The sequence below is a fragment of the Conger conger genome, chromosome 1 (assembly GCF_963514075.1).
Source record: "Conger conger chromosome 1, fConCon1.1, whole genome shotgun sequence".
NCBI lineage: Eukaryota > Metazoa > Chordata > Actinopteri > Anguilliformes > Congridae > Conger > Conger conger.
The window spans coordinates 29,089,411-29,103,205 of NC_083760.1; the positions used below are offsets into that span (position 1 = coordinate 29,089,411).

The 13,795-nt window shown below is 39.1% G+C and overlaps 1 protein-coding gene across 1 annotated transcript; it reads right to left on the minus strand.

Moving 5' to 3' along the window:
• Positions 1–769: 769 nt before the first annotated feature.
• si:ch73-204p21.2 (uncharacterized) lies at positions 770–9,721 on the minus strand. The gene is made up of 6 exons (XM_061259072.1): positions 9,418–9,721; positions 7,410–7,561; positions 4,739–4,802; positions 3,964–4,033; positions 3,468–3,566; positions 770–3,169 (listed from the first exon to the last, which is right to left on the minus strand). The coding sequence occupies exons 2-6, from the start codon at positions 7,538–7,540 to the stop codon at positions 2,559–2,561; spliced, it is 975 nt and encodes a 324-aa protein (XP_061115056.1). The 5' UTR covers positions 7,541–7,561; positions 9,418–9,721; the 3' UTR covers positions 770–2,558.
• Between the last annotated feature and the right edge of the window lie 4,074 nt (positions 9,722–13,795).

Here is a 13,795-nt window from a genome sequence, read left to right on the forward strand (position 1 = left end):
TTCAATGGATTTAGGGTCAAGACTTATTTTATAACCTGTGATTCAGTGGCAGGTTGCAGGGAGAAAATATGTGGTGAGGCTGGCATGGTAGAGGCGCTGATAGACTGGGCAGAAGCATTCTAGTGCAATAGTAGAGTAGAATATATTGATCTTGGTGGATAGTTTGACATGGCTTTATCAAAGAGAAAATTGATAGAGTGCTGGTTCGAGAGTGGCACCATACTCTTCTTATCAGTGATAACGAAGCCATTCTAGTTAATTGAAGTGGATAGGACTGATGAAGATGTTTTATTTTTCCACAACCCGCACAGCATTCAAAAAAGCTCTAGAGATTGACCCATATGTAGAAAACGGCCTTTTAAAAAATCCTGTTTTTGCTTTTCTAATACCCTGGGTGCATATTAATTTGAATACTTTATCTGTACAGACCAGCACTCAAGCTAATGTTAAAAGTATTGAGGGGAACGCGTGAGTTCAGTTAATAATTCATTAATAATACATATTAGTAGCCTTACATATTCATCAGATGTATTATGTCTGGGTACTGAGATGCAAGCCGTTGTTCCAATGACCAAAGAACAATTTGGACTGCAGAAAATAGAAATTCGCTGTTGTTTCAGGCTTACTGTTTTACTAGATGTGTGTGAATGATTTGTGGGCTTGGACTGGTGGCACTGAATTTTCATTTCATGAAAATCCATCAGTTATAAGGTGGCTTTCACGGTGTCAGTACTGTGAGTCAATAATTCCAGAGCACTTGACAAGAGGATCATTTTGACAAATAAACATTTACTGATGAATGCAACCATACACAGAAACTACTAAGGTAACAGTGCCATATATGTGAATGCTATAGGAAATTTTCTATAACTGTTCTATTTTGTAAGTAATGATTTGGGACAATGAATGAAAACTAAAAAGTACCAGTAATCAGACAATTTCAAATCAAGTGCTTTCAAAACATGGAAAGATTAGTAATCAAAAGTCTGTTGTATAATTAGCAAATTAATTTCCCATCCATAATCAAATTATGGAATGCCATGAATGTACTCATGCAGTTGCATTCATCATACAAATTATATACAGGTGTTTCAAGAATCACTGGCTTTGTGATGGGGTGACAATCTGCAACTATTTGGAGATAACAATACAAGTTAAGAAGAATATAAAATTGCTGTTTTCTGTGCTGTACAGAGTGACATGCAATTCTGCTAAGTTTACAAACAAAACTTAATTCCTTTAAGAATGCCTTTGAATTTTGTGCAAAGACATCAGATTAAACATCTGAGGTCCAAGATCTGTATGCAAATGTTTTATTCAGATATAGTCCCATTTAAACCGGAAAGTGACCTAATGCAGAACCAAATTGTGCCTCTAGTGATACAGTAAGTCAGTTTTCACTGACCTATCGCAGAAGCCATTTTCTGACTCCATTCTTCCTATTTGTCTGTTATTGCTGCTGCCAAAAAAACCCCCACCAACAACAAAATTTTTGACAACAGTGAGAACAATATTCTTCCTTCATATGTTGGTAGATCTGGTTATTAACATGCATTTCAAATACACAGTGAAATGATTAAAATTATAATCTGTAAGAGTTGATTTAACCGACCATTTTGCTGTGTATGTATTTGACTGGATACACAATTCAGAAAAATATTTTTTTGTGTGAACAAAATATCATCATGCGTAACTATGCTATTCCAGTTACTGCATATATTGTAAACAGATTTATTTGTAATATTACATAAAAAACCACAGGTTCTCATGGCTTATCGCTTCAACCATGACTCCATGACTGTAGGTGGGGCATTGTGTTACTGAATGTCTAAATGTCTGAAATGTTCAAATGCATTTCAGACATTCGACAGCTCATATAGTATGATGCAACTCGGACCTGGGACAGTGCCAAACTGCCTGTGCTGGGGACAGTGAACAAATGTGGTGTCAGTAAATCAACACCATGGCAGCAAATAAAGATACACCCTGGTGGTGGGAAAAGTGCTCATTTAAAGGGATTGGGCTGTTCTGACAAGCCAGTGCAGTTGGCATACTTTCAACTAGAAACAAGACAGGACATTGTTTGGCGGAGGGGAAATGGATCACACTTTACCCTGTTTTAATGGTCTAATAATCCATGTTTTGGTTGGAAAACCAATACTTGTTGTGCCAGAAGACACAACCGTGACAAGAAAAACAGAACACAATAATCGGATAAAACTTGGACGCTGAGATTTAGTCTATTTTACAAGAATGTAAAGTCTGTCCCATCTTAAATAATTGATTCAGCAATGATGTATGGTCGACATGTAACTGGGAATTGCCTGAGAAAAGATTTGACTGTGTACAAATGTGAAAATGTACAGCAGCAATCTGTATCTATTCCAAAATGCGGAGAAAGGCAACGTTTAACAGTATTTAAATACATTTTCACATGAATTCAAGTGTGTATACATATGTTACTCTCAGCCTTACCATTCTGTAATAATAATAATAATGCATGTGTGTTGATATTGTATATAACTTCCAGTTGTCAAAATGGATTCCGACATCTTGTACTACAAGTTCCTGTATGGGACTGGTGGAGCAGGCTCCTCCTCTTCCTCCAGCGGTAGTTGGGGCAGTGGAACAGGCTCTCCCCAGACTGTCAGTGGCTGGGTGGGGTCCTTGTATCTCTTGCTCACCTGGGCATACATACCATTCAGTCCCATGCCCATCATTCCATCCTCCACCCCCTTACATGCGGTGGGAACAGACAGCACATCTGAGTGGTCGGACGCATGAGGCGTTGAAGCGTTGAGCTCTTCCACAGTGTGGTAGCCGGAACTTTCCGTCTCCTCGGTGATGGCGGCCTCCATGTCTTCCAGGCTCTCGTAGGTGTGCGGGGCTTTGATCCGCTGCTGATGCAGGGAAAGGGCAGAACCTTCCGGAAAGACTCCGTTGACTTCCTGTTTCTCTGAGTGCCAGAGGGGCTGGACGTGCTCCGTCGGGTGTTCTGCCGGGAGACTTGAAATCCGTTGAGGGACTGGTGGGCGGGCGTTCACCTCCCCCCGATATGGGATGGTTGCCGCTCCAGAGGGTGTTGGAATTCCGGGACGATTGTTGGCCGGAGATTCCGAAATGGAGCCTGCTGGGTTCGGCTCATGATTGAGTATGCCACCCGGGTGATCTGCCGGGGAATGCGGAGGCAAAAAGCAAAGAAAACACATGATTATTGTCAGCATTTTTTTTAATGCTGAGCAATTAATGCTCAAGAAAGCAATAATAATAATAACGGTATTATTTTTCCGATGGAACTGCGTTGGTGATGTTAACTGCTCAGTAAAATGTCCAGTGGTAAATCCAACTCTTACAGAGTTCATGCGGGTCAAATAAGGACCATATGTACTGTACTTGGTAAGAGTTGGCCAAACACTAAACATTATAGTGTGCTGTTGATATCAGTTGCAGAGATAACATAATCTTGCCTTGGTGATTAATTGTATGGCTTCTCCATGGTGTGTACCACACGTCCCCAGATCTAACAGACATGTGAAGGGATCCATTCTCGATTGTGGGACTGGGACCTACAGAACAGTGAGGGAAAAAACCAATAACAGCCGATAACAGCTAATAGCTGATGCTTACTCGGGTGTGAAAAGGCAATCGTGTTAATTGTACAAAATGATGATGTTTGTACTGTGCTGGTGGCTGCCATTAGAAAACTGCACGTTTCAAAAATGCAGATGTCAAAAATTAATTAGTTTTTTAATTGAAATGCTAGTGTTAACTGAAGCATCGCTGACACCTTTTAAAAACAAGCAACTGAAGGCAGCATAAATGCTACAAATAAACATTAGCCACCATGTCTGCAGATCTGTTTGATACGCGGGTGACAAAATGGGATAATATTGGCAGCCATTTTGTAAATATGACATTCACTGCTTGCATTTAATCTCAGAACGCTAGAGATGAAAGGTCCACCTTGTTCATCTTTTGTTGTGTATTCAAAACTGGGATTCTCTCTGGACATTGCCACATCCTCCATTTGAACCTGTATGATGCAGAACCACATAAAGAGATAGTAATTATTATACCTACCATTTTTTCATAAGATATTCACATATTCACTACTAGGTTTAGGCTATAAAAAACAAAACATAATAGAAACAAAACAAAAGTTCAAAATGTTTCGTACACAGTAGTATTCATACCTCAGTTTTGTATTTGTTGAACACCTTTTTTTATTTTTTTATTTTACATTTGCAAAGTGTACTACACATTTTTAATTCCTTGTCACAAATATTACACAAGTTAAACTCTGACAGATATACATCTATTCTTTATATTTGTCCTTACTCTTGTTTTTTTCACAAGGGTAATGTAGTTACACAAAAGATGATGCTAACGAGACAGTGCTAAGAAGGTCTGTGTGAAGGCCTGCAAGCAGATTCCTTCTAAAATGGCGCTTAGTGGCCAAAAATCATCCATCTGCTCTTTAGAATACAGTGTACATGCAATCATTTAAGCAAAGTGCGTTGCTGTCTCAAAATTGCCAAAGCATTCCTTGAAGCCAAGAGAGACAAAGAGAAAGAATAATGAAATTGGTGTAAACCAAATGACACCTCTTTGGTTTAATTGTGTCAAGTCTACAAAATGAATATTTAGCAAAGTGAATAAAACCCCTTGAGTTTAACCAGCCAAACAACAGAGCTGCTCTGTGACTTGTGTTTGAATATTTATCATTCTCCTTACTCACCACCCGTATCAGAGTCGATGGGGATCTCTTTACTTGAGTGCGCTCTTCCACATCAAAACCACTTCTGCAAAAGAGATTTGTGACATACTGTAACTGCATTAGCAATTGATTGTAACCATAGAGAACCCATAATTTGTTAGGGTATTCATAAAAGCTCTATACAGGGGGCAGACCCCATCTTCTTCGGCACAAACCATTCCTGACTCAGTATGTCTCAGCGAAAACAGGACAACCTTATTCCTTTCATATGCCATACTTGAGAACTGTTGTGTGAAAATTGCCCGTTACAAACAACTATCAGAAAGCACAACACAACATGTCCACATTGGCCCAACATTCCTGTGATTAATTTTGTGATTTCATCTCTATAACTTCATTGTGAAAGAGTGTAGTTAATATACACTCATCAAGCACTTTATTAGGAACATTTTTACTTTAGTACACCTACTTATTCATGCGAATATCTAATCAACCAATTGTGTGCCAGCAGTGCAATGCATACAATCATGTAGATATGGGTCAGGAGCTTCAGTTAATGTTCACATCAATCATCAGAATGCGGAACATTTTGATTTAAATAGCTTTGACCGTGGAATGATTGTATCTCAGAAACTGCTGATCTCCTGGGATTTTAACGCACACTAGTCTCTAGAGTTTATAAAGAATGGTGCAAAAAAGACATTCAGTGAGCAGCAGTTCTGCAGACAGAAACTCCTTGTTCATGAGAGAGGTCAGAGGAGAATATTCAGACTGGTCAAAGCTGACAGGAAGATGACAGTAATGCAAATAAGCACACATTACAACAGTTGGATGCAGAAGAGCATCTGTGAACACACAACGCATCATAACGGTAAGTGGATAGGCTACAGCAGTAGAAGTCTAAAAAATAAGTCTAATAAATACCTAATAAAGTGCGTGAGTGTACGTATGTAATTCAGTTCCACAGGAGTTTCTGAAGTTTTTGTTGCCCTCTTCTGATTATAGTTGGGATTGCATGACACATAGGTATTACGACCCACCCATCAGACTGGGGTTGTCATATATTGTTATATTGTCTATGATCCATAATGCAGTGATGTCATGTTTTAGACATCTATGTACATGTGTAGGTGTTGGAAAAAGATATCTGTTTCTCTCTCTGTCTCTCTCTCACACACACATACACTACTAAACAGGGTCCTCACGTATTTAGCTAAGCTAAGCTAAAAGACATTTAAAAGGCAACAGCACCTGTTCTGTTTCTGATAAGATCCCAATGTGTAAAAAAGTATAGATAACAGCTCTTAATTTCTAAACAAATGGGTCTAATCACAAACACAGAGAATGATTAACTAGTCTATCTACATCATGCCAGCCTAGAGCCTACCCCCACAGTGAAACAAGGCCAAACGATTCAAAGCTTTTACACATTTGCTTTCCGCATGCCTTTATTTTCTTAGCCCTTGCTGGATTTTTATTGTTGTGAACTTGTCATCTTTCTGAACCTGTTCTGAAAACACATTGAGACAAGGCCACTCCCCCATCGTACAGATTCCTGGAACCAACAAAATGGCCTGGTCCCGCTCCTGGAATGCAAAAGGGAGCGTCATGTCATGCTCAGCTGCGATGCCTGACTACCCATTATGCAGAAGTTCAGCTCTAGAATGAATCTGTTACTAGGAGGGTTTCTTTTGTTATTCTTTCAAAGATTCTGACCAGATATTTAGATATACAGAACTGCACTCAATATTGCAGATATACAGAACTGCACTCAATGTTAAATGTCTGCAATATACCTGACTTGATTTTAAGGCAACTGAAATGGTAGATGTTGGTACTGTTCCTGTTTCAAACTGACATCTTAGTATCAAGGACCAAGATTCCCTGGTCAATATATAGAATCGTTGCTGGAACCTTCTAAAGCTGGATACTTTTGGGGCCAGCAGCCTAAAAGCTTACTTACTTATTGAGCACAAATACTTTAGCTTTGTCGATGTGCACTGAATTCAGAGCCATTTCATTCTCTCTAGTTACCCACAATACACTAGACATAACCCTTTTACAGTCAGGATTCCAACTCAGTACCTTCTTGCTCTGAAGATGACCACAAGTGGACATTTTCTTTCTTTCTTTTTAAATTTCAAGTTTCATTCTTTGGGGAATCCATTACACAACATTACATTACAGTTATTTAGCTTATGCTTTTATCCTAAGCCACTTACAATTGATTAGATTAAGATGGAGCTAATCCCTGGAGAAATGTGAGGGTTAAGGACCTTGCTCAAGGGCCCAACAGCTGCACTGATCTTTTTGTGGCTACACTGGGGCTTAACCACCAACCTTCCTGGTCCCAGTCAAGCACCTTAGCCACTTGGCTATATTACAAGGGGTTTGCATGACACTGCCAATCCATAACTACTAGGACAGCAGATAGGGTTTAATCCAGAGGAGGCCATGTGGGGCGACATGACTTCGATCCCCCGCCCGGGTTGTGTCGAGGTGTCCCTGAGCAAGACACCTAACCCCCAAATGCTCCTGACGAGCTGGTCGGGGCCTTGCATGGCAGCCAATCGCCGCTGGTGTGTGAGTGTGTGTATGAATGGGTGAATGGAGCAGCATCAATTGTACAGCGCTTTGGATAAAGGCGCTATATAAATGCCTGCCATTTACCATTTATAAATAAATTACTGACCTGTTGCACTCTGTGCAGACGGCAAGGAGTTTTATGAGCGCGATGAGACCGATCAGGGATGCGAGGATGAACTCCGGGGATAGTGAGCTCACGGCCGCCCAGCCCAGCACCTGCATCCCGACTGGAGCCATGCTGCAGTGTAACCGGTCTCTCTGGAGGAGAAAAGCAAACACACCACGGGAACAAATATACCACAACTGTACAACATGACATTCAGGATCACATTAGCAAACACAAGCAGACACTTAGTGCCACAGCCTGCTCCATTTCCTTGAGCCAATGTTGTTTTGAATGCAAAGGATTTGCAGCGAAGTCCTAAATATAATGATGATTAATTTCATATTATGTTTATGTTATGTTAATTATGTTACTTTGCTCCACGTACACATTCCATATACACTCAGTGAGCACATTATTGGGTATTTATTAGACATACTTTTTAGACTTATTGGTCTTCTCCTGCTGTAGCCACTTACTGTAGAGGGTTGACGCATTGTGTGTTCAGAGATGCCCTTCTGCATACCACTGTTGTAATGCATGGTTAATTGAGTTGCTGTCCCCTTCCTGTCAGCTTCAACCAGTCTGGCCCTTCTCCTCTCACCTCTCATTAACAATGCGTTTTTGCCCACAGAACTGCTGCTCACAGGATGTTTTTAGTTTTTTGTCAAATTCAGATCAAATTTCTTCCACATTTGATCTGAAGGATAGTTGAACCTCTTGACCACATCTGCATGCTTTTATGCATTTACTTGCTGCCACATGAATGGCTGGTTAAATACTTGCATTAATAAGCTGGGGTACAGGTCTACCAAATAGAGTGATCACTGTGTGTACGATTCCACCATTTATTCCTCTTTACAAAAGCTGGGCCAAAGAGTGCTGAGAAGCACTTTTGGGAAACAAAACATATTGATTTCCTGCTGGGTAAATGATGCACACCAAAGAAGGAAACAAAATAGGAACAATGCCATCATGTCCTTGAGCAAGGTGCTTCACCTCAATTGCTTTTGTAAACATTCCGCTGTATGGATGGTTAAGTGTTAACAATGTAAGCTGCGTAAATCCATTAAATACATAAAATGTCAAATGTAACACTATTTTATTTTTCTGATTTTCATTTGCTCTTGAGGTTATGCAGATACCTGTTTAATTGACTGTACACACAGGATTATGAATACAGAGGGACATGGGTTATATTTCTTTACCCTACCCTCAAATGGGGCGACGATTTATAAACGGGGCTGTAATTCCTACACGGATCACCCAATACAGATATAAGGATCCGGATAATGCACTTCATATTCAATAACGTCATATTCATTGTTTTATTTCAAATTCAAAGTCCAATGTGCTGGAGTACAGAGCCAAAGCAACAAAAATTGTATCACCATCCCAATACTTTTGCATTTACAGTAAGTGTACATGTTATTAAAGACAAACCAATGCAACTGTTAAGTGGTTGTTTGTTCTTACATTTAAAGCAATTGAATCTAATGGCTTGTGGTACACACCCTTACAGTACATGTGACTGACAAGATTCAACCACACTGCCTCAACTCAGACCTAACCCTGCCGGAAAAACAACTCTGTCTTTACAGCGTCTTGAATTTTGAGTGAACTGGGCTATATTTCAGAAGTAACCACCGTAAAAACACAGATCTCCATTTACAACACTGGTTACACATTGATAGGCATGGATAACTAAAGGGCAAATGTTCACCACAACGGGATAATTTGAATACACACAATGTGTCATTCAATGACAGTAATGTATAAAACAATACACAGACAGAGCAATTAGAGGTACTGCTAGCACATTTTACTACTATCTGTGAGCACAATTTGGCAGTTCAGCTGTGTGTTCAGCCAATGAATGGGTGGACCGAACTCCTGGCTGTGTGTAATTAGGAAACAGTAAAAAAGGACGAAAAGAACTCAGAGAGAGGGAGAGTCCCATAAGCACCTGTTCTTGGGAGGGTTTAGGACAGTGAAGAGCGTCAATACTTACAGTATTTGGAGGGCTGTCTTCACTGACTGATGGTGGTAATGACTGGTAAAGCTCTGTCACATACGATACAGGTACAGCAACACTTCCACACCCCCCTGCCTTGGCATGTCTCTCTTTCACTTTTTCTCTGTGTCTATCTCTATCCCTACTTTCTCTATCCCCCTTTCTCTGACTTACTCCATCTCTGTCTTTCTCTCCCTTTAAAATGTTCCTCTTAGTTGCCTTTTACAGGAGTTGCTACACTCATACTGTTGATTTTCATTCACTAGTGTAAGCTACAAAGTTCATGTTATGAGACGTGGAAACAAACTCCAAACACTTCCTCATTCTCTCGCTCACTCTCTCTCTCTCTCTTGCTTTATTTGTGTAGGTAAGTGCTCCTATTTTGCCTTTTTTTAATCTGGGCTGGAAATTGTAGGTTAAAACATGAAATACATGCACACACACACACACACACACACACATGCATACACACACTCTACTTATAATGTATTCTAGTTGTGCAATAAAACATTTATCTTTCTCTCTTCATTATGGAATGCCCTCCCAATTGAAATTCTCTCAGCAGATTACATTATGTGTCATTTAGCTGACACTTTTATCCAAAACGACTTACAATTGATTAGACTAAGCGGGTGACAATCCCCCCTGGAGCAATGTGGAATTAAGCTGTGTGGCTCTTATTGTGGCTAAACCAAGGCTTGAACCAACCTTGAGGGTCCAGACAGGTCCCAGTCATGCACCTTAGCCAAGACGAGGTGCTAGATAGAAAATATTCAAGGGAAGATTGCTGATTAATACTCTCCCTACCTGGCGTAACACTGGATACACTTTGCGCCATTCTCTGCAAACTCTTGAGACTGTTGTGCGTCCCAGGAGACCAGTTTCCGAGATACTCAAACCACCCTGTCTGCCACCAACAATCATTCCATGGCCAAGGTCATTTAAACCAGTGGAGTCAATAATTATGAGACCTAAATTTTGGTTAAATCTATTATTTACTAAATGAATGTTTGATTTTGGTTGGTTCCATTGAAACATGAATAAACATGAAACAGCATTTTTTTACATGTTCAGCATTTTGAGTTCATTTTCAATTCTGGAGCCCACTGTAGATTACTATCTGTGTTGTTTATTATATGCAGCCTTTTTTCTTCATTTTTATCAAGGGTTCCAATAATTCTGGACTGACTGAAAACAGTGTTTCTGTTTATGCTGCCATCTTATGGCCATTTACTCACATTGTAAGGAAGTTATCAGCTTGCATTAGTAGGCTTGTATTAGTCTGTGGAAGCATATCTCTGCCAGATCTCAGAATACGGGCATCAATATTTACTTTTCTTTTTTTCTTATTGGCACAAGAGGTGTTGGCAGGGTTATATCCTGGTAGAACAAGAAAATCAGGTGCCATCAAACACTTCAGCCTCTGGAAAATTTAACAGGGCAATATTATTTGCATTTGTCATTTTCTATATGGTTCCATATGATTGTTATTCAACATTGCACTTGAATTTTCTTCACTTCAAAAAATATCAAGTGTTTTTAGTCTTGTAATATCCTAAGATCTATTTTTTTTTCTCTCTCAAGTAGAAGTGTAATAATTTGTTCGCTAGGATGATATTTTTGCTAGTTTCATTTGGTTACGTAAGCTGTTTATTGTTCCTACGTAAGTGTTTAACATGCTATTGTGCTGTGTTGCACAAAAATCGTTTTACATATAATCCATTGTCAGATTTATCAAATTGTTCTTATCTTTGTCGTACTCTTAGCAATTGAAATTGTACTTCCCTATAGGGTCTTTTAGCGCACTTGTTCCTGGTGATGGGTATGCACTTTGCAGTTGGTTGTGCGTTGCTCTGGATAAGAGCGTCTGCCAAATGCCAATAGTGTAAAATAATTTACAATTTACACTGAGCACTTCATTAGAAAACCTGTACACCTACTTATTCATGCCATTATCTAACCAGCCAATTGTGTGGCAGCTGGGCAATGCATATAATCATGCTGATGTGGGTCAGGAGCTTAAGTTAATGTTCATATCAACCAAAAGAATGGGGAAATGTGATCTCAATGATTTCAACCGTGGCATGATTGTTGGTGCCAGATAAACTAGTTTGAGTATTTCTGTAACTGCTCATCTCTTGGGACTTCCATGCACAACAGTCTCTAGAGATTACTGAGAATAGTGCGATAAATAAAAAACATCCAGTGAGCAGCAGTTCTGTGGGCAAAAATGCCTTAATGAGAGAGGTCAGAGGAGAAGGGTCAGACTGGTCAAAGTCGACAGGAATGTCACAGTAATGCAAAGAACCACACATTACAACAGTGGTATGCAGAAGTGCATCTCTGAACATGCAACACATGAAAACCTCTAAGTCTAAAGTCTAAAAAACAAGTCTAAAAAATACCTAATAAAGGGCTCACTGAGTGTATAAGCTTGTTTTAAGTCAGTGCTTGTCAAATAAAATTGTTCTCATACCATTGACAAATCGTATGCTTTTTTTTTTTAAGATACTTTTTCGGCCTTTTTCAGCTTTATTGGACAGTATAGTATAGAGAGACAGGAAGAATGGGAGCGAGAGAGGGAAAGACATGCGACAATTGTCAGACGGTCGGATTCGAACCGCTGACGTCGGGGCTCGCAATGCGCATGCGGTTAGTGCTCTACAGGCTGCGCCACCGAGACACCCCAAATCGTACGCTAAGAAAGAAACAAAATAAGAGCAATGCCTCAACCTTAATTGCATCAGTAAATATGAAGATATATACAGTAGATGGATTGTGTGTTGAGAATGTAAGCTGTGTAAATCACTCTGGATAGGAGTGTGTGTAGTGCCTAAAATATCAAATGTAACATGAGTGAAACTTGGCCAGTGAAAATTTGTATTGTTTTATCTTTCTGATTTGCATTTGCTCTTAAGGTTAGGCAGAGATCCGCTTCCTCGACTACTTGCCCTGGACTACCACAACTGTGGGACATGGGTTCTGTTTGACTTCCTCTTTGCCTTTACTATAAAGCTTAAAATGAGAGTTAAAATTAAAGGTACAATAGGTAAAATCTTTGTGTTAAAACATTGTTGCAAGACCATTGTAAATTCCTTCCTATCATTGAAAAAGACTCACTAACATGTTGACTCACCCTCTGCCCGTGTTTATTGTGTTTAATTCGGGTTTCAAAATGTACAGTTGACGGCCCGACGCTCTGTACCAAAACCTTGTATAACTGTACAATAATTTGAGCTCATTGGTTGAAAATTGGTTCTAATTGCCTGAGCCAATGGAGTTTCAACGTCAGCGCGTTTACAGAGATGGGGGAGGGATAACAGTGTTGTGGTTTGAAGGTGTTCATTGCTGCTATTCCTCTCTTGACCATTAGAAGTCTGAAATTACCTATTGTACCTTTAAGCAAATTATCAGAATTATGTGACATTCAGTGCGAACATTTAGACATAAATTCTTTGTGTTTCAAGATCATGTGTCATACTGTGTGTCAACCTAGGGTGTGCCGCCTTTTAATTAATGTGTTGTATTCATTTGAATTTCTTTCATGATATGATATTATTTTGAATATGTGAAGCAGTATTTTACAATCAGGGTTCTCTTTGACGATGCTCACTATAATTTTGCATATAATTTTGGTTTTGTTTCCATTGTTAAGAGAAAAGTGGTAATCTGGTATGCACGAGGGGAAATGGCAAATTTAACAAGAACAATATGCAAAAGTACGTCAAATGAGGTGTAGTATGCTTTTCATACTACATACTACACAATATCCAAGTGAGAAAAGAGCATTTACTGTGGACCAATATTTTTTAATGCTAACAGCAGTGCCTGATGGCTATACCTGGTAATATCAGCCAGAAAGGTAATAGCCATTTGGAAATCAGTCACAAAAATGTTTTATTGGAAATGGTGACACTCATTTTATTAGGATTTATTGAACATCAACTAAACAAGCACATTATATATAACATGAAAAAACATGACCTTGTACCATTCTATGTATTATGGTTTGGTCATAAGTGTACATTCAACACTGATGTGATTGAATGTACATAACAAATAGCTATAGTCTTGCTATAATTCAAGTCAGTTTCAAAGCAAAAGCAACTCATACTATCGTATCTAGTGACATCAACTGGTTCCCTCTGATCCTTGCTTTTCTAAAATAATTAACTTACCTAAATTAATAATTTACTTATGTAAACTCATTTTCGCTAAGTTTAATCATTGTTGAACTCACAAAACTGCATGAAGAAAAATAAATGATTCCTTTGAATTGTCAAAATTGTATCTCATTAAGGATCAAATTTAATGATCCTTAATCATTAAATTAAGGATCATTCAAATCAAAATTAAGGATAAATCCAGTGATTGT